Below are 23442 nucleotides of genomic sequence, written 5' to 3' on the forward strand. Positions count from 1 at the left end.
GGGGAAGGGTCAAAGGCCGAGGAAATTCTAGAGGGGGCTTGGGGATAATACATGTGGACAAACTGTAATGCAAGGACCACTTGCACAAACAGCAGTGAGGTGTAGCGGGAAATCGGTTTAGATCAGGATCAGCAGTGTAAAATAAAGCATAAAACCAGTAGCCCTTATGCGTGATGACATCAGACTAGATAAAATCACCAGTTTAAGGGTCTTTTCCTTGGAGATCAAAAATGCTTCTCTTGCCTTGCGAATAGCGTCCCTTTTTAATCGTCCCTTGTAAATCGTGTCACTTAAAGAATAGACCCATACACATAACGCGCTTTGCGGAACTTTCTTGCGGACACTAACACAAATTCGTGTTTTTGCTTAGGAAGCAAACTGATGCCATAACATATGTTACGACTGGTTAAGAACCTTAAACAAGATATGTTTTCCCTTATCAATCTGTTAATTGATAAACGTTTTGTTACAGGCAGGCACCCCAAGAGAGTAGTTTTAACGGCGATTTAGTAATTTGGACATGTCGTGTTTTTTTCTCAGTTATAGTCAAATTTATTTTTCCGTTTCAACAATGTTAAATGTCAGCGACACTAAGTTCCAATACCCACCCCCCCCCCCCCGATCCCGTGAGGTCAAGCATGCACCTTTAAGTTCTTCAAACCTTCTCATGTGCTCTGTTTGCAGACCAAGTTCTTCATGTTTTAGTCCCTATCATAGACTATTGGCAATTCATTTTGAAAGGTTACTCATACGTTCTGCATTATTTTTCAGTGTGCTTTCTCTATATAATCTTATATCGAGACATTTCAGTCCCTAAGGGAATGAAAGAACACTAGCAATTCTGACAATTCTCTCTTTTAGACTTAAATTATAGCACTCTTTCAATGTGGCATGTCAACAAACTGTTCGCAAACAGTAGTAAAATTTCATTTCCAGTCATAAAGGAAGTCTGGGAACAGGCAATAGCAACAGTGACACTACCAGGCATGTGAATTTTACAAGCTAATGAACTCATGTCTCACAATGATGAGTAATCATGACGAAACATGGTGCAGTGGAACTAAAGAATCAGAATGTGAGTGTCTTTGTTATTGCTAGCCTGTTGTCAATGTGAGGGTGATGTTGGTGTCTGTGAACTCGGACCAGATCAGCAAAGCAAAGGTTTCGTACTAGAGGTTCACAGGGAGAGACAAGTTTGTGCTCAAAAATTGAAAAAGCTGGCTCAGACCTGTCTTAAGGTCAGCTTAATCACCACTTGTCAAGAGTTCCTGACTTGCGTATGTGGGAGGACTCCCTGGAATGACCTATATGGGGAGGCTCAGCTCAAAATGGGTGCCTTTTTCAGGCTTTAGGTATACTTGTAATTATAAAATGATAGGGATTTCACAAGTTGAGGTGTATGAAAGGGAAGGGAAATCTGTCCTTTTAGAATTCCCATTCTTCTGGTTCTAAAATGTTGTTGAAAAGCTCTCATCTACTCTCCTCAGCCAATATGAGGGGATCCCGTAATATTGTCTATTAACTTAGACTTTCCAAGGGAATAGAAAAGGGATACATTACTCTTAAATAGGTTTGAAAAGGGGTATATGTATCCTCTTCCAATGAAAGGTCTACAAAAGAGAGATGCCTTTTCTATCAAACGGTACAAAAGTATACAAAAGCTAGGTACGGGGTAATAGACCTTGAGATGGAACCTCCCCATTTAAAATTTTGTAGAACCCCCCCCCCCCCCCCCTTTGTGTAACAAAGATGTTTCAATTATTGTTTTGCGGAAAAAGGCAATTATTAAAAAACAAAACAGCGCCAAGGGATTGAGTGAGTATCAATGCAAGTTTCCATCTGTATTTTGAATTAAAATGGGTATAACATTATCGGCACAACAGTATAACTAACCATACTTTGCAGCTGGTAATGAAAACATAGCATTTTAACACTAACTTTTATTTTTACCCCTTCCCTTGTACCATGTGATATTTAGGAAAAATCGACAACAAAAAAACAATTTTTTTTCAGAAGAGCTAATACATGTATACTTTTAACTTACATGTAGGTCAATGTAATTTGTTTTCACACTTTCACACAAAAGAAAACAGGACAGAAAGGAGAATTATAATTGTTGTGTCTGAGCTGCATTTTTAAACGGAAACATTTCCCATAAAAGATTCCAAGTTATATTCTTATTCCCATTTCAACCCCCTAACATTTCCATAATCAAATAAAATCAATATAATTTTTTTTTGTACTGACCTAGTTTCATCTCCACTCGGCCATGAAAGCAATCGTGGCAGATTTCCTTCTATTTGTTGGTCTAATATATTATTGCTCTCAGATTCCGCCTTCTCATTTGACGGAATTCAATTGGTTTATAAAATAAACTGCACTTATGACCTCTGTGATACCGGTGCAATAACTTAATTAATTAAAGTTTAATGCTTCACCATACCAAACTAATATATTATGAGGTGACACAGCTAAAGGAGAGTTGCCAAGATATCAACTTTTTTGTGATTCTAAAAGATCAATACAAGAGTCTTCTAAATTTAAGATTAATACCTAACAGAAGACATACAGTAGGGCAGTGCACCGTGTGCTCTCTTTAGATCTACACACTCTTCCAGGCAGGATAGAGTGTTTTTGGAATATTCTGTTTTTTTATTATTATTATTTTTTTACATGTTTGTTATATTCACTTTTATTTTTTATTTTTTTCTAATTTTTTCTCGTTAGCCTAACTACGTCACATACAGTTTAGAATATTAAGTACGTATCTACTTACTTAACAATAAAAAAAGAAAAACCAAACAAAAGAAAGGAAAAGTAAAGCTAAAACGGGGGAAAATAAAAAAGAAATACAAAAGAAATCTATATATAGTCTTGAACTTTGTAATGTTGTTATTATGAACAGCAATTTCTCGTTGTTTATTGATTTTTTCTGTTAGAAGCCTGAGAAAACTGTCAAAACAAAGCTTTCTTCTTGTGAGCAGCTACTAGATATGGAGTACTTTGCCGAAAACTTAGTACAGAATCATGCTCTCTGTTAATGTGACATTTTCTTTAGTTTTGCTAGTCCGCCATGTTTGGAATAAGTCCCAGAAGGATAAAGTTAATTGACAGCGCAAAAACATATGATTTAAGGAATGCCTGTCAGCAAGACATTTGGGGAATATGTCATAATCACATATCTTGGCTTCAAAGAGACTGACTTTTGTTGGAAGAATGTTGTGAATAATCTTATGTTGAAACGTTTTTTTGTCACTTTTTATCAGGAGAGGTGGTTCGTACACTCTGTGAATATTACCTTGAGTAAACCCATTTCTAATAATTTTGCTCTCGCAGTTGGGGATAAGAAGCCTTTTTTTTAGCACAATACAGTAAACGCCTTTGGTTGAAATTTTTGATGTGTTGTTTTCATTTGCCGCTAAGTGCGGAGGAGTCCTTTTTATTGTCAGCTTCCAAGGGGTCTCCACAGAATTAATTAAGCCGGAATAAAGAGTGAGATGAAATTTTCAGAGAAAAGATTGAAAGGAAGGAAGTTACCGTTATTGTCGAGGAGATCTTCAACCCGTAAAATGTTTTTTTTTCTAGCCAGCTTTTATAAAAAGGTACTTCAGCATCTATTTTTATGTCGAGGAATAGGTTGTTGTTACTCATCGTCGTAGATGCAATAGTAAAATGTATTATCGTTTGTCTCACGATGTAGTCACTTGAGATCAGTGTAGATCGCGACGTTTCGACTGCTTACTGCTAGTCTTCTTCAGGCGATAAGGTCGACTGATTGCACGGTATACCGATCACGGCCGACCTTTGTGATATAAATGATACCGTGCAATCAGTCGACCTTATCGCCTGAAGAAGACTAGCAATAAGCAGTCGAAACGTCGCGATCTACATCTCAAGTGACTACATCGTGAGACAAACGATAATACACTTTATTATCTATTTTTATGTTGTGATTACTCTTTTGAAAAGCAGACCTCGTGTTTTGCGATAATTTAAGATGTCACTATAGAAGTCTGGGAGGTTGTTAAATTGCAAGAACTTGACGTCGTAGTTGCATTGTGAAAGGAATGATATTCCCCCGAGATTTTCAAGCGCGGCTTTAGGGATGACTTTCCACGATGCGCCAGACCTGGTTTGTAAACGCAGTATCCAAGGAACTTTTAATGCTTTATTCATCATGTTAAAATCGATCATCTTGAGTCCGCCTTGTTTTTTCTCTCCTACGATAGTTGAATTTTTTATCTTTGCCGGTTTCCCATCCCAAATAAAGTTAAAAATTAGTTTTTCAATTTCCTTGATAAAATGTTCTCAAACTCATTAATAATTCATCAAGTTTGAACAAAGAAAATCATGACCGTGACGGTGTTTGGATATCTGATCTTAATTAGCATAGATTTTTACGAGTTTATTTCTCCGTTTTCTCCTTAGTTTTAGTTTCGATTGAGAAGATGTATCAAACACTCAAGACCGTGTTTGACCACATTTCCAAACACCTCGAAGTTCGTCAAAAATACTCCGGTGCGAGTCGTATTTCCAACTCTCTTCTCGGTGTTTGGAAATGTGGTCAAACACGGTCTTTCGCGTTTGATATATTACTTCAGGTATGACAAGAACAGACGCGTTATAAATTAATTTAGAAAGTCCGAACGTTTTAGTTATGTTGATTTTTCCTTAAAGTGTGAGATTTCTTTTTTCCCAACTATTCAGGTTCTTTTCTAAGTTGCGGATTTTGTCTGCAAAATTTCATTCATTGGTTTTGTTTTCGTCATAAGAAAAGAAAATACCAAGAGCTTCTATTGGATCCCGCCCCGTGGCCAGCGAAAGCCGAAAGGTGCATCGGTTTTGTTCTTCCACCTGCCAAGCCACATTCCTTCAGTCTTTGCTGTGTTGATTTCCAAACCGGAAAGATGTTTAAACTTTTGAAGTAGAGTTAGCAAATGGGCAACGGAATCAAGGTCTCAAACAAAAACAGTAGTGTCATCTGCATATAAAGAGACTTTAATCCCTTTCTCACCTACATTAATGCCTTTTATGCTGTGGTCATTTTTGATAGCTCTTACGAGTAATTCTATGCCAATTACGGCTAGCAGCCCGGACGAGGGACAACCTTGCCTAACTTCACGTTCTAAAGGGAAAAATTCGGCGCAAATCCGTTATTTACAATACAGCTGGAAACATTATTGTAAAATATTTTGACCCAGTTTTGAATGTCGGGTCCGAAGTTAAAAACTTTAAGACAGCTGTCAATGAAGTCTCATTCAATAGTATCAAAAGCTTTTTTAAAATCTATGAAAAGAGCGATTCCAGGAATGTTTTTCTTTTCTCTATACAGTCATAATGTCGGAAATAAAACGGACATTTTCACCGATATACCGGCTTTTCATATATCCAGTTTAATCCTGGTTTATTACTTTTGGTAAAACTTTTTCTTACCTTTTTCGATAACTTTAGTTAAAAGGTCGTAGTCGGTGTTGAGCAGTGATATCGGTCTGAGGTTATCGAGTAGGGTGGTGTCTTTATTTGGTTTTGGAATGAGCGTGATTATTCCGCTTCTTTGAGAGATCGATAATGACCCATTGTCATAGGCAAAGATAAAACTGCGTATCTGCGTGCAGCTCCTTCCAGAAATATTCATAAAATTCTGCTTGTACTCCGTCTGTTCCCGGTGATTTTTCACTTTTAAAATCCTTTAGTGCTTTAAGGAATTTTGCCTGTGTAACTTTTCCTTCACACGATAACTTGTCTGCGTTTTGTAGAGAGGTGATATTTTCTGAGAAAATTAGCAGGAGTACCCGTCGGATCCGCTCCGCAAAATATCCGCTCTGCAGACTAAAGTTGAGCTGGTTGGGAATTTTAGCATTAAACAGAATCTTGCTGAGAATTTAGCTTATCGAGAGTTAGCTAGCTGGAAAACTTTTTTTGGTGTTCAAATAGCTTACATTGTGGTTTTACTAATCAGTTCTGCCTGGAAATTACATTCCGGATGCGATCACTGACTGAAGTGTGTCACTTGACACTCTCTGACTGCTTGACCTTTTGTTTGAAAACATGCTTACAATATAATGTTAGTTGTTTATTAAAGTTTTATTTACCAGCAAACAATAGAAGTCTGTTCTGCTGTCATTTATAGTGTGAAATTAGATCGGTTTCTTTTCCCTTGACGCTCCTTTTTCCCACGTTCAGTTGTATGTTTCACCATCGTTGATCCGGTCGCGGAAACTCATCGTCTGTTCTGCTTTCATGTTCTACCTTGAGACAACTGGTATCTGGTGATGACGTTTGTTGGTTCGTGCAGTCTTTTCACATTTTTGCCTGAGGCCCGGTGAGACTCGGGTAACCTCGTAATATTTTGTAACTAAAACATTGTTCCCGTATAATTTTGTGTCCAACGGTCGGTTTCAAGTGCGATCAGATTTTGCCGACCAGTTGTTTGAGGGTTTGGCAGCCAGAGAACTCTGAGGACTCCACTGATAAATTCAAAGGTTCAGGTAAGAACTACTTTGGAATTGAACTAGCTGAATCAGCCTATATATTTAATATTCAGTGATAATGTTTAAGCAATGTGTGCGGGAAAAGCCGACGCAGGTTTTCAAACTGTATTCGCCACTGTATTGTATTTCAAACCCAACGGAAAGTGCAGCTTCAGTGAAGTCAGTGAAAGCAAGAAAAGGCCTAATATGTCTCAGAACTTGGAAGGGTTTTCGAAATTGTCAGTGCATTCATGCACAGTGATCCTACTTCCAAGTGTAATTTCAATTCTGTAGTTTTAACGACCAGTAAAATCCGATCCCGGTGCTGCAGTCGATCATGACCGCTTTTTAACGCGTCGAACGTTAAAACATGAGCTATTGAAACACATTTGCCGCGTCTTGGACAAACTGACGAGATATTGAAATGATTATTTTTTCCCGGTGTAAGAAAGTATTGTTTCCATCGGTTTTTTGACTGAAGTCCGATCGTGTTCTTTATATAACTGAAGGCTGATTACCTATTGCTGCCTTTTGGTATCGCCGAAAATTTGCCCTGAAAGAGCTGTTGACCAACACACCTGATTGATCTAGTTCAATGCTAATTGTACTGTACTTTGGGATTTAAAAGGGAATACAAAGGCTTGCCATGTCAAAGGTCAGAAAAGACCAGAAGGCAATCATGTCATTCCAGATTTCGTTCTTTCGGTGTCGATAGCGCCAGGACAATAATGTGTAATTTAATTTCTTATGCGTTCCATTTGTTAACGCGCGTGTTTTTCGCACATTCAGTTTCTGTTAGAGAACAAGTTATTTTGCATGCCTGCGTTGTTACCGGAAATGGAGACATTTCGCCTTATTGTCCTTCTTTTTATGATGGCACAGACAGTGATTTTGTGGTGGAACAATTATCGCGCGGTTCAGTTCATGTAGCTTAATGGCAAAGCGCGAAACATGGCACACGAAAAAATAGGGGAGGGGCGTGGCACCAGTTCACACCATTCACTGAATTCACGCTTCTGGGTTATAGTTTTGATGACGAAATGAGCGGTAAAAAATTATTCCACAATTATTTTTCTTAAACAGGTAAATCCTTGCTTCTTTGACTTGCCCCAGGGAATGTAACTTTCAACAATGTAACATCAGTTAAAATCTAAGACATTTCATTGAATACTCTCATGAAAGAGCTATTTTTGTGAACATAGTTCTTGATCTAGATCTTACATTGAGGGGCCCGATAGTATCACCAGTTTTGTATATTATTATGTGTCCGTGGCTGTGTGCGTATTTGGATGCATGTGTGTGTGTGTGTGTGGACGGGGGGAGGACGCCGGTATAAGAGGGATTGTGCAGTATGTTACATTTTCTAAAACATATCATTTTTCAGGTGTAAAATTAATTGCGTGAACTATAAGAAGTACAGCTAAAGATGCTGCAAACGTTACCCGATGTCATGGACTGGTACCCAAGAAAAGATGAGTAAATTTGTTGATGAAATCACGAGATTAAGTTTGTGAATCTTTTATGCTGATCGTCCAGTGTATATTTATGACATTACATTGATCTGATTGATACATTTTGTTAACGAGTTAACGAGTAATGATGCTGTTAATAGCAATACTTTTACTGTGAACGGCCCTTAACATTCCAACAATGCCGGGGTCTTTGCTGCGAAACTTTGCACTTAACTGTGTGAAACTTTTACGGTGAACGGCCTATAACATCCCAACAATGCCGGGGTCTTTGCTGCGAAACTTTGCACTTACCTGTGTGAAACTTTTACGGTGAACGGCTTCAAACATCCCTTCAATGGGTATTTATGAAATTTTTGCGGTAAACTACCTCTAAGAATGTGTGTCTTTGGTTGTTTAGCTTTCAAGTTAAATTAATTTTGTGAAAGTTGTGTTGACAGTGCTTTGCAGTCTTGGGTAAGGCATGGATCAGTGACATGGACTGAGATGGATCACCAACATTCAAGGTATGAATTATCAAGATTTTTTTTACTCATTTTATGATAAAGATTCTAATGTGGTTTATACACTTTTATCTCGCAATTCCAGAGTGGGAAGCTCAGAGAAGACAGTTGTCCAAAGAAAAAGAAAAAGACGTTTTTTAATACTTTTGAGGTAAACATGGTGTTACTAATCAGCACTAAACCAGCTCCCTTTGGTTGTTTTAAGGAGCTGGCATAACCCTTTATTTTTCAAAAAAATCATTAGAAATAATTGTAAACTACTAAATCGGGGTAAACATATAAAGTGTGTTACTCTTGTTGAAATTACAATCATTATTGGGCTAGCAATGTAGAAGTAAACCGATATGTAGTAGTAAAGGACTTCAATATTATTTTTTGTTCATTTCCCTTACAGCGTTATATAAAAGTAATTTTGCAACAGGCATTTCTTTGGTGAAAGCAAGTTTGATCTGAATGTCTAAAAGGATTAGAGGGATCTTATTTTAAACATAAGTGTGAATCGTTTTAGATGTCAGAACGCAAAGTGCCAAACTGTCACACGTATGCTGAACCTGGAAGACATCTGAAGTATCGGAAAACAACGTGCTGGGAGACACCTTGTCCGATCCGCTTAAGACATAAATGGTAAGTTGTATTGTTTTTAAGTGATAACATATCAAAGTGTAGATTTTGCTCATAGCGGCAAAAATAACCACATATTGCTAATGTATCTCTAATAATAGTCAACAGACAATAGGCTGTTGAATAAAGGTCCTAAACAATGCGTTTGTTTTTAATCTAGGTCAAAACGCTGGCCAGAACATTTTTTCGCCTATAATTGCCTTGCTGGCACTTACAATGCTACCCTTTACTGCTGGCTGGCTACTTGGCTAATTGCCATTTTTCTAGCTCGGTATTCAAAATTTTCATTATGTCTGGCTGGGAGTTTTATGAAATAAAGTCGATCTTGCTAGCAGTGAAGAGCGGATATTTTTTTCCCAGGAAAGTTGCTTATTAATGGTAATTGACGTGGGAGCACAGAATCAGTGCTTGGGAAGTCACATCTTAAATTTCCAGTTATAGTGTCGTTGGGTACTCCTGTAAACCACCTTAGAATCTTTATCATAAAATGAATAAAAAACAAAAATCTTGATAATACATACCTTGAATGTTGGTGATCCATCTCAGTCCATGTCACTGATCCATGCCTTGCCCAAGACTGCAAAGCACTGTCAACACAACTTTCACAAAATTAATTTAACTTGAAAGCTAAACAACCAAAGACACTCATATTCCTAGAGGTAGTTTACCGTAAAAATTTCATAAATACCCATTGAAGGGATGTTACAGGCCGTTCACCGTAAAAGTTTCACACAGTTAAGGGACAGTTCATTTTTTATAAGGTAGGGGGGGGGGGGGCTGGGGGGCTGGTGGGATTTGGGGGGGGGGCCATGCGAAAAAAAATGGCTTTCGAGGGGGGGCCATCCCAAAAAAATAAGAGAAAAAGGGGGGGTCACGTGAAATATTTTAGTAAAACTTTAAAATGGCATAATGTTTGAATATCAAAAAAATTGCTATAGAATAAACATAGAAGGCAGGATACAAATTTATATATTAAAAACTTTCCTTCTGCTTTAAAAAAAACGTTTGGCGACAAAAAGCATTTGTAGCTACTAAAAAGAAGTATTTAACACTGTTATTTTCGAATGCAACTTTCACTGGCACTCAATTGTAAGACATTCATGCTTGCAGTAGAAGAGTCCTCTCAGAGCTGGCCAACCAACACTGAGAAATGCCAGGACATTGACACAAAATGACAACAGGGCAAGTGCTGACAGCTGTGAAACGGATGAAAGTGACAATGATGAGTATGACATTGATGCCATTGACTCTGGGGGAGAAGATGACTCAAGTGACGTCATTCTTGCATTCATCAATTCAGATGAGGAAGATGCCAATGAGAGGCCAAATGCCACATGCTCAGGGCGAGCCGTAACTAGGAGATCCGAAATTGACTTCTCTTTCTTTTGATTTGTTTTTTAAGCAACAGCTCTCTGTAGTATAGGGATTGTAAATATTGTCTTCATAGTGAGCACAATAACTTGAAGAAGGGGGATAATAGAGAAATATTAAAAAAGTTGAAATCTAAATATTGTTTGTTCAATTTTTTTTTTGGGGGGGTCATCCCAAAAAATGACCGCTATAAGGGGGGAGCATGTGAAAAAATTGGTAAGCTGAGGGGGGGTCATGTGATTTTTAAATGATACTTCCCAAATCCCACCAGACCCCCCTCCCTCATAAAAAATGAACGGTCCCTAAGTGGAAAGTTTCGCAGCAAAGACCCCGGCATTGTTGGGATGTTATAGGCCGTTCACCGTAAAAGTTTCACACAGTTAAGTGCAAAGTTTCGCAGCAAAGACCCCGGCGTTGTTGGGATGTTATAGGCCGTTCACCGTAAAAGTTTCACACAGTTAAGTGCAAAGTTTCGCAGCAAAGACCCCGGCATTGTTGGGATGTTATAGGCCGTTCACCGCAAAAGTTTCACACAGTTAAGTGCAAAGTTTCGCAGCAAAGACCCCGGCATTGTTGGGATGTTACAGGCCGTTCACCGTAAAAGTTTCACACAGTTAAGTGCAAAGTTTCGCAGCAAAGACCCGGCATTGTTGGGATGTTATAGGCCGTTCACCGTAAAAGTTTCACACAGTTAGGTACAAAGTTTCGCAGCAAAGACCCCGGCATTGTTGGGATGTTACAGGCCGTTCACCGTAAAAGTTTCACACAGTTAAGTGCAAAGTTTCGCAGCAAAGACCCCGGCATTAATGGGATGTTACAGGCCGTTCACCGTAAAAGTTTCACACAGTTAAGTGCAAAGTTTCGCAGCAAAGACCCCGGCATTGTTGGGATGTTATAGGCCGTTCACCGTAAAAGTATTGCTATTAACAGCATCATTACGTCTAGAGACTCGTTAACAAAATGTATCAATCAGATCAATGTAATGTCATAAATATACACTGGACGATCAGCATTAAAGATTCACAAACTTAATCTCGTGGTTTCATCAACAAATTTACTCATCTTTTCTTGGGTACCAGTCCATGACATGTGGCAACGTTTGCAGCATCTTTAGCTGTACTTCTTATAGTTCACGCAATTAATTTTACACCTGAAAAATGATATGTTTTAGAAAATGTAACATACTGCACAATCCCTCTTATACCGGCGTCCTCCCCGCGTCCACACACACACACATGCATCCAAATACGCATACAGCCGCGGACACATAATAATATACAAAACTGGTGATACCATCAGGCCCCTCAATGTAAGATCTAGATCAAGAACTATGTTCACAAAAATAGCTCTTTCATGAGAGTATTCAATGAAATGTCTTAGATTTTAACTGATGTTACATTGTTAAAATTTACATTCCCTGGGGCAAGTCAAAGAAGTAAGGATTTAACTGTTTAAGAAAGCAATAATTGCGGAATAATTTTTTACCGCTCATTTCGTCATCAAAACTATAACCCAGAAGCGTGAATTCAGTGAATGGTGTGAACTGGTGCCACGCCCCTCCCCTATTTTTTCGTGTGCCATGTTTCGCGCTTTGCCATTAAGCTACATGAACTGAACCGCGCGATAATTGTTCCACCACAAAATCAGTCTGTGCCATCATAAAAAGAGGGACAATAAGGCGAAATGTCTCCATTTCCGGTAGCAACGCAGGCATGCAAAATTACTTGTTCTCTGACAGAAACTGAATGTGCGAAAAACACGCGCGTTAACAAATGGGAACGCATAAGAAATTAAATTACACATTATTGTCCTGGCGCTATCGGCACTGAAAGAACGAAATCTGGAATGATATGATTGCCTACTTTTAAATGCCAAAGTACAGTACAATTAGCATGGAACTAGATCAATCAGGTGTGTTGGTCAACAGCTCTTTCAGGGCAAATTTTCGGCGATACCAAAAGGCAGCAATAGGTAATCAGCCTTCAGTTATAATATATAGATTTAGCCAAGCCTAAAAGCGGAGCTCGTCAGTTATTTTTTGGAATGTTGTTACTGATGAAAATAATCCAACATGTACATGTATGTGAAGTAAACTGCGAGCGATTTTATAGTTTCAGCCCGAACTAGGATCACATCAGCAGATCGAGGTGTAAGATGGTGTAATGATGAAAACAGAGCCATGATTGCAAGCATTTCAGGGGAGCCGCCAATAATGTTGATCACATAACAGAACTGTCTTCTGTGCTTTTTGGTGACATTTCCTGTTCTTTCTTATTGAGAAAGACATGACATTGTTATTAATCATTATATTCTTTCTTAGTTAACAATTGGGACTCCTGCACAAAAGAAGTTTATTTACACATTTTTTGTTGTTGTGGGGTATGACTGAAATGTAGTGGCTACAATATATTCAGTCCCCAAATTTCTACCAAATGAAATCTCACAAAAATACCAAAGTAGTATACACATGTAAAAAGTTAAAAAGTTTTGTGTTCTAACTTGATCCCCAAAGACAGTTAGCTACCTCCATTTTTGTATGGCATCTCCTCCTGCTAAAAGGATTTGCACCATCTCTTAAAGTATAAGTATAAGCAAAATCACTCTGGCATGAACGATAAATATGATATTTTGTTGCTGATCATGAATACTTGCATAGGCTTCTGATAATAATTTTACTATTCAATTCCAATGTGATTTGTTCTTTTTCTCGACTGAGATTGTGGAATACAGGAGCTGTTATTGGGTTCCATTAATTAATTTTGCTCATAATGATTAAATTATACCAAGAATTATAAGTACATGTAAGCTATAAGTAAGTTATATTATGTACGTGTATTTTGTCTGCACTACACAACCAAACGCACTCAAAGATTATGAGGCATAGGTACATTTGTCAGAAAAAGCCAGCATATCAAAGATATGTTTAGATTGACACATCAATTAAAGATAATTTATAGCAAAATGGATAAACAATACATCAATATCCTGCATGCACCAAAGCTGGAGATGGGGTTATAAGGCAATCATTTAAACAACTGATTGAAATAATTTATAAATTAGAGAACGCTATTTGCACAACTCTAGGGAACAAATTAACCTTATTGGACGTTGCGAATGGCAAGGCTGTCAGTAGAATGTCACAAATTTCTCAACTCTTTCTTTCTACAAAAATACTAATCCTGCAACTTTGCTTAAGACCCAGTTCTCCATTTCGTGTTGGCAAAATATTAATTTATGCCATGCCCAATGCCAGTTATCACAAAATTGATTTAAGAGCAACATAAACCAAGCACAATAAATATCATTTTTAAGCCAAAAAAGCAATTATTTGAATAAACCATGACATGATGAGTAAATTGTCTCCAAGAAAAACTGATTAATTTAACAGACACTTTAAATAATTAGTTAATACATGTATCATAGGTGTTTCTTAATAATGTAATACAGTTTATCTGTCACAATGTTGCAGCTACAGCTGTATGATATTACTACACACAGTATGGGTTGCAGAACTCAACTTCCAAGTCAGTTTGTTCAATGAACTTTGTGCAGAAATTATTATGGCATCAAGTTGTCTGTGAATATAGAGAAACCAAACAAAGCATTACAATCTTAAGTAATAAATTATTGAACTCTTTTACATGTATGTACAATGTATATTCCATTAATATTGGGGATCTCTCAGAAGCTGCATCTATGATGATTTAATTTGCTCCCAGTGCATTTTTTTATGGAACTTTTCACACATTAATATCTCTGTTATGACAGCGGTCTCTGTGTTCTATAACAATTAGTACACAAGAAAAATACACTCAGTAAAATATTGTTTACAATAAAAATCAATCCCTATAAGCAATCATAAGGACCTTCAATTTATATTTCTTTAGAAATATCTCATCTGGCCATGGTTGCTTTGAAAATCTTTGCTGTTTTAATCCAGGTTGCCCATGTGTACACTGTTCGTATATTGACTGACAGGAACAGGGATGTAATCATACTGTATATCGCTGCTACTTGAACACCACTGAACATACAAAGACATATCAATTATAATTTATAACCAACAGATGACATTCCTTTCATTGATATACAGCGTCCTTCATTGCTAGTTGTTTACTGAGTGTCTACAGTAGTGAATCAAATGCTAGGGGGATGGCACCAAAACTTTCACAGTGGCAGGCTCTGTCCTGAGATGCAAAGCAAACATATATAACTGTTATGAACTTGGCGACTTGCTTTTGAGCGCACATGCAATTTGCTTTAAACAAGAAACTGGAACATTGCAGTACAACAATGTGCATGTAGTCCCAATCAAAGGGCCATCCAGGCTGTTTGTTGTACATATAACTGAAAATCAGACTTTGTCAGGATAAATACTGATGTTCTTGCTGACTTAATCTGAGTGTGCAGTTCCAGAAGATATTCACATGCAATGTCTGAGAAATCATTAATTACAAAATATGCTTTAAGAAATATCTTACCTGGTAAGGCAACTTTCAGAAAGTTTTGTAATCTAGACTGGCTGGCCAGTTCATACATTTGACAAGTTGACACTGGGCATGTTTGTAAATTTGTGCGCTTCAACATCACATTACAATGTACATGTAGTAGCGTTGGTCAACTGAAAACAGCATAATTTGGTTAATTAATTTACACTGTACAATATTTGGTTATATATTGGTGTATATCGTTGCACACCAACAGATGACTATTAAAATTAATTTACAGAACATATTGGCAGCTAAATCAATATAACAAGTGAAAAATTGAGCATGAGCCATTTACATGTACATGTAACAGCCCTCACCTCAGAACTGTCATAGATATAATATATTTTCAAACTCGCTGAAATTTCAGATTATTCAATATTAACATGCACGTACATCTTTAACAGTGTGTTTGCTTTACATTCACTTTACACACAACCGGTATCCACCATAGGCAGACTTTTAAGTTTGCCTTTGAAAATAAATTGCATCATCTAATGCATCTTTCCTTACCTATTCTTGTGACGAAATGACACAAAATCCAAGTACAAGAAGTCATAAGCATAAAACTAACTTAATTACCTGGTAATGCTTACAGCACCTCTTACTGTCTGCATATGCCGTCCATAAACTGGTACTGCCTGGACAATACTCATTATTTTTCTGATCACATCTTTTAAAATGTCACTGTTGTATAATTTGTCCTGAAAAGGCAAATGCATGAAATGTTATGCCTTTGGCACTCACCACATACCTTTACATGATGTACAATGTACACCAAGTCATGATCGACATTCACAATTCTTTTTACTTTCATTGTAACTTTTTTTTGTAACTTTTTGCGGTGTCATTTTCCCACACTTGAAGACAGGACTTCCACATTAGGTGGTAATTCTCTATGAATTCACAGGGAGTGATAACAATTAAATGGTGACTAACCTTAGCAAACGAGGCATTCAAATGTCAGATTTTAACGTTAACTTTCTTCGACGAGCAAAAAAGTAAAGCACAACAAAGAAAACAGTCAGTGACATTCGGTTAATAAGTTAGTCAATCAAAAAATTAGTGTGAAAAAGAGAGCAGAGAGAGAGAGAGTGGAGCGAGGAATGCACTCTCACCAACTAAATTTTGAATGTGCATAAGTAAAAGTTATTTTTATTACCGAGAAATGGTCAGGGCAAGGACTTCTATGCCCTAAATTTTTTCTACGTATGTAAATGTCATTTTCACTGTTCAAGTTACCAAGCACAGCTCTTAGCATTTTTTTTAATTAGTACTATCTCACTGTTATGGAACATTTCCATAAGTGTAAATACCACACTAGGGAATAACATCTCATTAGGAAAATAGAGGCCATGTACCCCCAACCAAAAACAGTGGCACTAATAAAATGAAATAGCAAATCAAAATCGAAGTAGAGCTTTACTTGCCGACAGGGTTTACATGCATAATCGTCTACTCGACATTTCGACTACAAGCATTTCACCAAACCGAACTAACTGGACAACAACAAAATAAAACGAGGAAATCTACATTATAAACACAACATGCATATCATTACAGCTGAGTATCAAACAGCAAATCCCTTCTCAATGAAGGATGACTGAATGAAAGAAAGGATGAAGAAAATTCGTTTAAGCTTGCAGTGTTAAAGTTTAACAATTATTCACGCTTAAGCATAGATTTGAATATCACAGTGTGTATTTTTGCCGACGGCTTCATTTAGCTTTGCAGTCATTTTATCGGCGGTAGCTTTACCAGTCTTCAACCAAATTAACCTGGAAATTCCTCCCAAGCATTTCGTCAAACCGAATAAATTGAACTAACAAAACGAGGAAATACTTTGTAATCACAAGATGTAAATAATCACATAGGTACGTCAAAAGTAAATTTAGCAAATCCTGTTCGCTTCGGCTTAAAATGGTTTGTTGATCTATCTTGGTTTAAGAAATTTTTGTAGTCTTGGAAGCGGTTGTGCCAATTAACACAGAGAAAACTTCAAAACTCGCCCGGTAGTGTTTACAAATACAGATATTTTTTTTTAAACGTGACGACGAAACTCGAGACAAAACTTGATTTGTTTACAATATGCAACTTACAACCTCGATCCACAAAACCACTCAAGTGTTATTGTTATGAGCGAAATTAAACCTATGTAATTTACAAAATACCTCACAGCATGGCTTCAAATAAGGAAGACTTTAAAAAAGGATTCCTACTGAAAATAAGCTTATCTCGGCGAGGCAACTTCATAATTTCCATAGCAAACGCCACAACAAACGTCGCTTACCTCAAGTTGGCAATTCACTTCGGCCAGTGCAAATCTTCCAGGCAGAAACTTGCTGCAAAAGTTGTGAAGACTGAACGGAACTGATCTAATCTTTTCGATAGATCAACGAATCAACCACTTTTTTCCGCTGTGTTTTCTGTTTTACACTAAACACACAGTTCTCTAGTTCGTCACCTGATTTTAATCATGTGACTTTTCTTGCTCGGCTGCACAGCATCTCGACGCGCGAATTAATTGAGCGGTTCTACAGTCGTCGGGTATTTCGTCTCCTTTCTATAGTCCTCGTTACCTTTGCTTCACGGCATTGTTCCGTATTATTTCATCCCCTTTCTCTAGTCCTGGACTCGCTATAATTAACGGCAGTGTTCAGTACTGTTTCACCTCCTTCCCCAGCGCTGGCCCGCTCTCTTTCACGATCTTCTTCGCTACTTCTTTGCTACTTCTTTGCCTGTAATTTCTTGCATTCCGTTTCTGTTTTATGCTTCAGTGCAACCCCATCTTAAAAACGTTAGATCAACCTCCGCTATTATTTGTTGATATGGTAAATAGAAATGAGTTTTCTTTTCTTTAAAAATCCCGCCAAAAAAAGATGGCATTCCTCGGTTCCCCCGTTTGCGCTACCGCGAGGCTCCTCTCCCCCTCCCCCAGAGTCTGTACGGACGGCGTTCGCTCGCTCGCTCGTACGGTGACGTCATAACCAAATTTTCTCGGCTTGATGGGTTTACCAAAATTTCTAAGGTATGGGGCTCTGCTCGCGCGCCTTCGGCGCGCGGGAGCTCCGCTATAAAGAACATGATCGGACTTCAGTAAAGAAAGCGATGGAAACAATACTTTCTTACACCGGGAAAAAAATGATCATTTCAATATCTCGTCAGTTTGTCCAAGACGCGGCAAATGTGTTTCAATAGCTCATGCTTTAACGTACGACGCGTTAAAAAGCGGTCATGATCGACTGCAGCACCGGGATCGGATTTTACTGGTCGTTAAAATTACAGAATTGAAATTACACTTGGAAGTAGGATCACTGTGGATGAATGGACTGACAATTTCGAAAACCCTTCCAAGTTCTGAGACATATTAGGCCTTTTCTTGCTTTCATTGTCTTCACTGACGCTGCACTTTCCGTTGGGTTTGAACCCGGGGTTTGAAATACAATACAGTGGCGAATACAGTTTGAAAACCTGCGCCGGCTTTTCCCGCCCACAATGCTTAACATTATCAATATTAAATACATAGGCTGATTCAGGTAGTTCAACTCCAAAGTAGTTCTTACCTGAACCTTTGAATTTATCAGTGGAGTCCTTAGAGTTCTCTGGCAGTCAAACCCTCAAACAACTGGTCGGCAAAATCTGATCGCACTTGAAACCGACCGTTGGACACAAAATTATACGGGAACAATGTTTTAGTTCCAAAATATTACGAGGTTACCGGAGTCTCACCGGGCCCCAGGCAAAAATGTGAAAAGACTGTACGAACGAAGAAACGTCATTACCAGATAACCAGTTGTATCACGGTAGAACATGAAAGCAGAACAGACGATGACCTTCCGCGACCGGATCAACGGCGGTTAAACATACAACTGAACGTGGGAAAAAGGAGCGTCAAGGGAAAAGAAACCGATCTAATTTCACGCTATAAATGACAGCAGAACAGACTTCTATTGTTTGCTGGTAAATAAAACTTTAATAAACAACTAACATTATATTGTAAGCATGTTTTCAAACAAAAGGTCAAGCAGTCAGAGAGTGTCAAGTGACACACTTCAGTCAGTGATCGCATCCGGAATGTAATTTCCAGGCAGAACTGATTAGTAAAACCACAATGTAAGCTATTTGAACACCAAAAAAAAATTTTCCAGCTAGCTAGCTCTCGATAAGCTAAATTCTCAGCAAGATTCTTTTTATTGCTAAGATTCCCAGCCAGCTCAACTTTAGTCTGCAGAGCGGATATTTTGCGGAGCGGATCCGACGGGTACTCCTGGACACTCTTATCAATGATGGCATTGAGTCAATTGAAACAATGAGTTTTGCCAGCTATGAGGTCAATGCCAGACGCAGAGAGTGTATAAAACCTGTCTTGAAAAAGGACTACATGTCACTCTTCTCTTCATCAGTGCCCATCAACCAATTCCTCTTTGGTGGCGACACCTCAAAGCGACTAGAGGAAATCGAGAAGACAAACAAAGTTATACGAAAGGCTATGGTTCAACAAAGTCCATACCCAAGGCAGCGTCACTACAAAAGTGGTGACTGGAACAAATTTAGAGGTCGTGGCCAACGACCTCAGACTCGGCGACAAGGCTTTACACAGCATCCTTTTTTTAGGAAAACGCTCATCCCACTACGGAAACCCATATCAGAAACCGCAAAAAGGGGAAGGGAAGAGCAAGGAGACAAAGCCTTGAGGACAACTCCAGTGAATGTGCAAACCACAAATGAGGTAAGAAACTCGAACATAGTCTATTTTCAAGGGGACTGTTTTCCCCTTATAAGTACTACCCAATTCAAAGCAGGTAGACTGAAAGATTTTGCACATAACTGGGAGAAGTTGACCTCTGATGCCTTTATTCTTGACACATTTCAACACTGTCACATTGAGTTTAAGCAAGGATCCTCATGTGACCAGCATAATGTAAGAGTACAAAGATTCAACAGCATAGAAGAGAATATTATTGATGCTGAAATTCTCAGACTCTGTGAGAAAGGAGTTCTTGAGGAGACTACTCATTGCAAAGGGGAATTCATATCCCCAATATTCACTAGACGCAAAAAAGATGGCACTTACCGATTAATACTCAATTTGAAAGAGTTCAACGAAAATGTTGAATATCATCATTTCAAAATGGAAAGCATACTGTCAGTCATTAACATGGTAACACCCAATTGTTTTATGGCATCTATAGACATTAAAGATGCCTACTATTCAGTACCTATCGCCCCTGAACACCGGAAATACTTACGGTTTCAGTGGAAGGGCAAATTCCTTCAGTATACCTGCTTCCCCAATGGGCTGGCTTGCTGTCCATGTTTGTTTACTAAGTTGTTAAAGCCTGTCTATGCTAGCCTAAGACAGAGAGGAGATGAGATAGTCCCTTATATAGATGACTCCTACTTACAAGGAGACACGGAACAGGAATGCTGCTAAAGTGTTAAAAAGACAGCTGCACTTTTACAGGATTTGGGATTCATCATCCACCCTGACAAGTCAGTATTCCTACCAAAGAGAGTATTGACATTCTTAGGGTTTGTCATTAATTCTATTGATATGACAGTTCAACTTACACCAAGTAAGGCCAACCACTTAGGGGAGGCATGCACAAAACTTCTCAACACCCAACACCCTACCATCAGAGATGTTGCACAGGTTATTGGTCTCATGGTTAGCAGTGCCCCTGCAGTAGAACTGTGCATGCTTTTCTACCGAACACTGGAGAATGAAAAAATTGATGCTCTGAAACAAACCAAGGTAATTTTGATGCACGGATGGAGCTGAGTGCCTGAGCTAAATCTGACTTACAATAATATTCAGCACTCTGAAAAGAAAATCTCACCACCAAACCCTGACATTGTGATAACTACAGATGCATCAAAACAAGGGTAGGGGGCAGTGAGAGAACACCACACTACGGGGGGTCGGTGGTCCCCTGCTGAGGCAGAGAAGGATATAAATGAGCTAGAACTTCAAGCAGTCTTCTTTGCATTGTGTTCACCGTGCGACAATGTTGGAAATAAGCACTTACGCATCTTGTCGGATAACACAACCACTGTTTGTTACATTAATAATATGGGTGGCAGTAAATCCAGGGCTTGTAACATCATTGTAAAGAAGATTTGGCAATTTGCCTTGGAAAGAAATAATTTTCTAAGTTCAGCCCATTTGCCTGGGAAGCAAGATATGCTAGCTGACAGAGAATCTAGAGTGTTCAATGATCGAACTGAGTGGATGTTGCACCAGGATATTTTCCAGAAGCTGTCCCTGTTATGGGGACCCTTCGAGATTGACTTGTTTGCCTCTAGATTGAACAAACAGGTTTGCACTTGTGTATCATGGAAACCTGATCCGGATGCAACTGCTGTGGATGCATTTTCAATAATATGGGACAGGAAGCCCTTTTATGCATTTCCACCTTTTTCCCTTATTCATAGATGCTTACAGAAGATCACCGCAGACAAGGCAGAGGGTGTGATAATTGTTCCTATGTGGCCCACTCAGACCCAGGTTGATGTCCATGTTGATTCAACGGCCAAGACTGCTACCGAGGAAGGAGAACCTGCTAAGATTGCCCCAGAAAAGCCACCCGGTATGGACGAAAATGCAGCTGATGGCATGTCTTGTATCCGGGATAGCTTCGAGGCAAAAGGAATTCCGGAAGAAGCAAGAGGAATCATGTTGCAGTCATGGAGAGAATCTACCAGGAACCAGTATGGCATCTATCTCAAAAAGTGGACAAAATTTTGCAGTGAAAGGAACATTGATTCACATGACATATCTGTAAACAATGTTCTGAAGTTTCTGACACTCTTGTATAAGTCGGGGCTTGGATATAGTTCAATTAACACTGCTCGTTCTGCTTTGTCCTCACTCGATTGTGGTAGGACATGTCCTGTTGGAAACCATCCTCTTATTTGTCGGTTCATGAGAGGGGTCTACATTTCCAGACCAACACAGTCTCGTTATACTATTGTTTGGGATGTTAAAGTTGTATTAGATTATTTTAGACAATGGAAAGACAATAAGGAACTCTCACTTAAAGAGCTATCTTTAAAAACTACTACTTTAGTAGCTTTAGTAACAGCACAGAGGGTGCAATCTTTGCACAAGCTAGATCTAGACTGCATGACGCAAGAAAATGACAGGATTACATTTAAATTTGACCTATTAAAACAAAGTAGGCCATCTGTCAAGTCTCCGATCATGGAACTTTGTGCTTATCCTGAGAATCCTAAAATTTGTGTTGTAAAAACATTGTCACATTATCTTGTAAGAACACAGTTATTTAGAGAACAAGAAACCAAGTTGTTTTTGACTTATCAGAAACCTCATCATGCTGTAAGTGCTAGTACTATTAGCCGTTGGATAAAGCTTATGCTCCAACGAGCTGGAGTTGACATATCTAAATTTGGTGCTCATAGCACTCGAGCTGCCTCCTCTTCCGCAGCTAAACGAGCAGGAGTGCCCATGATGGACATACTTAGCACTGGGGGATGGTCCTCAGAACGCACCTTTGCTAGGCACTATAGTGTACCTATTCAAAAGAAAAATAATTTTTCTGAAGCTATTTGTAACACTTAAGCCAGGATATTGCTGGTTGACTTGTCTGTCAAACGTCTACAGTTACCTAAGTTTTTCTTTTTGTCTTTGTAAAGGTTACATGTAGATACACTTACACTGGTTGGGTTGTGATTAAAGAGCTTATTGTTGCATTGATATCTCTAGCCTGTATTTATCATGGCTTCAAAATGTCACATGATCCCTCAAGCAGATGACGTAGAAGAATTAGAAAATTAAACAAGACTTACCTGGAAGTCGAAGTTTGATTGGGATTCTTCTACGTCATCTTGGGCTTGAGGGATCAGGTGCCCACCCAGGTATTGGCCCTCCCTATGTTCACTTGTAATGATAAATACTGGCCATACTCTTTGCAAACTGAAGTACGCATACCCGCTGCAATCTCACCTGATCCCTCAGGCCCAAGATGACGTAAAAGAATCCCAATCAAACTTCGACTTCCAGGTAAGTCTTGTTTAATTTTCTAATTTTTCGAGTGTTTCTTACTTCCGGTACATGTAAGTCAGAGAAGCCTGGAACGAACAAAGACAGGAAGACAACCAAAACCAATAATTTTGGCATCCGAATTTCAATTTCCATTTTGCGTGAAAATTAAAAATTGAAAATTGAAATTGGATGTTTAATTTTCAATTTTTGTTTTCTTGGAAATTGAAAGTTGAAAATTGAAAATCGAAGTTTAAATTTCGTTTTTCTAAATTGTAGAAAAACGGTTGGCACTCAAGTACACGCATTGTATATGATCAAAAATGTACTGTATTGATATTTGTTGGCATTGGTCTAGAGGTCTTAGTTATAAGTTAGCTGTTTGCCTGCATTTACAATTCAGCCGTGAAAGTAGTATGTACTTAAGTGACACACCGAGCAGTTCCAGTTAACTCAATGCCTTGTTAGTCGCTAGCATTATAACCGGTATAGTCGTTCGTTTCTGGTAGTCTCACTTAT

General features: G+C 38.5%; 1 protein-coding gene and 1 long non-coding RNA gene across 3 annotated transcripts; one reads left to right on the plus strand and one right to left on the minus strand.

Annotated features, from left to right (window-relative positions):
• Positions 1-10734: 10734 nt before the first annotated feature.
• LOC145503272 (uncharacterized) lies at positions 10735-20068 on the minus strand. 2 transcript variants are annotated; one of them, XR_014051456.1, is made up of 3 exons: positions 17212-20068; positions 15504-15594; positions 10735-14458 (listed from the first exon to the last, which is right to left on the minus strand). It is a non-coding gene; the product is annotated as an uncharacterized LOC145503272 (long non-coding RNA). The 2 variants fall into 2 exon arrangements; XR_014051455.1 differs by having other exon boundaries at positions 15504-15625.
• Positions 20069-20994: 926 nt separating this feature from the next.
• LOC145502170 (uncharacterized) lies at positions 20995-22503 on the plus strand. Its single transcript, XM_081481437.1, has one exon. The coding sequence runs from the start codon at positions 20995-20997 to the stop codon at positions 22501-22503; it is 1509 nt and encodes a 502-aa protein (XP_081337563.1).
• Positions 22504-23442: the final 939 nt, after the last annotated feature.

This window comes from Orbicella franksi, chromosome 11 (assembly GCF_964199315.1).
Source record: "Orbicella franksi chromosome 11, jaOrbFran1.1, whole genome shotgun sequence".
NCBI classification, from domain to species: domain Eukaryota; kingdom Metazoa; phylum Cnidaria; class Anthozoa; order Scleractinia; family Merulinidae; genus Orbicella; species Orbicella franksi.

What these genes read in the sequence shown, in the direction of transcription:
- LOC145502170 (XM_081481437.1), top strand. Translation starts at nt 20,995, where the DNA reads ATGGGTGGCAGTAAATCCAGGGCTTGTAACATCATTGTAAAGAAGATT.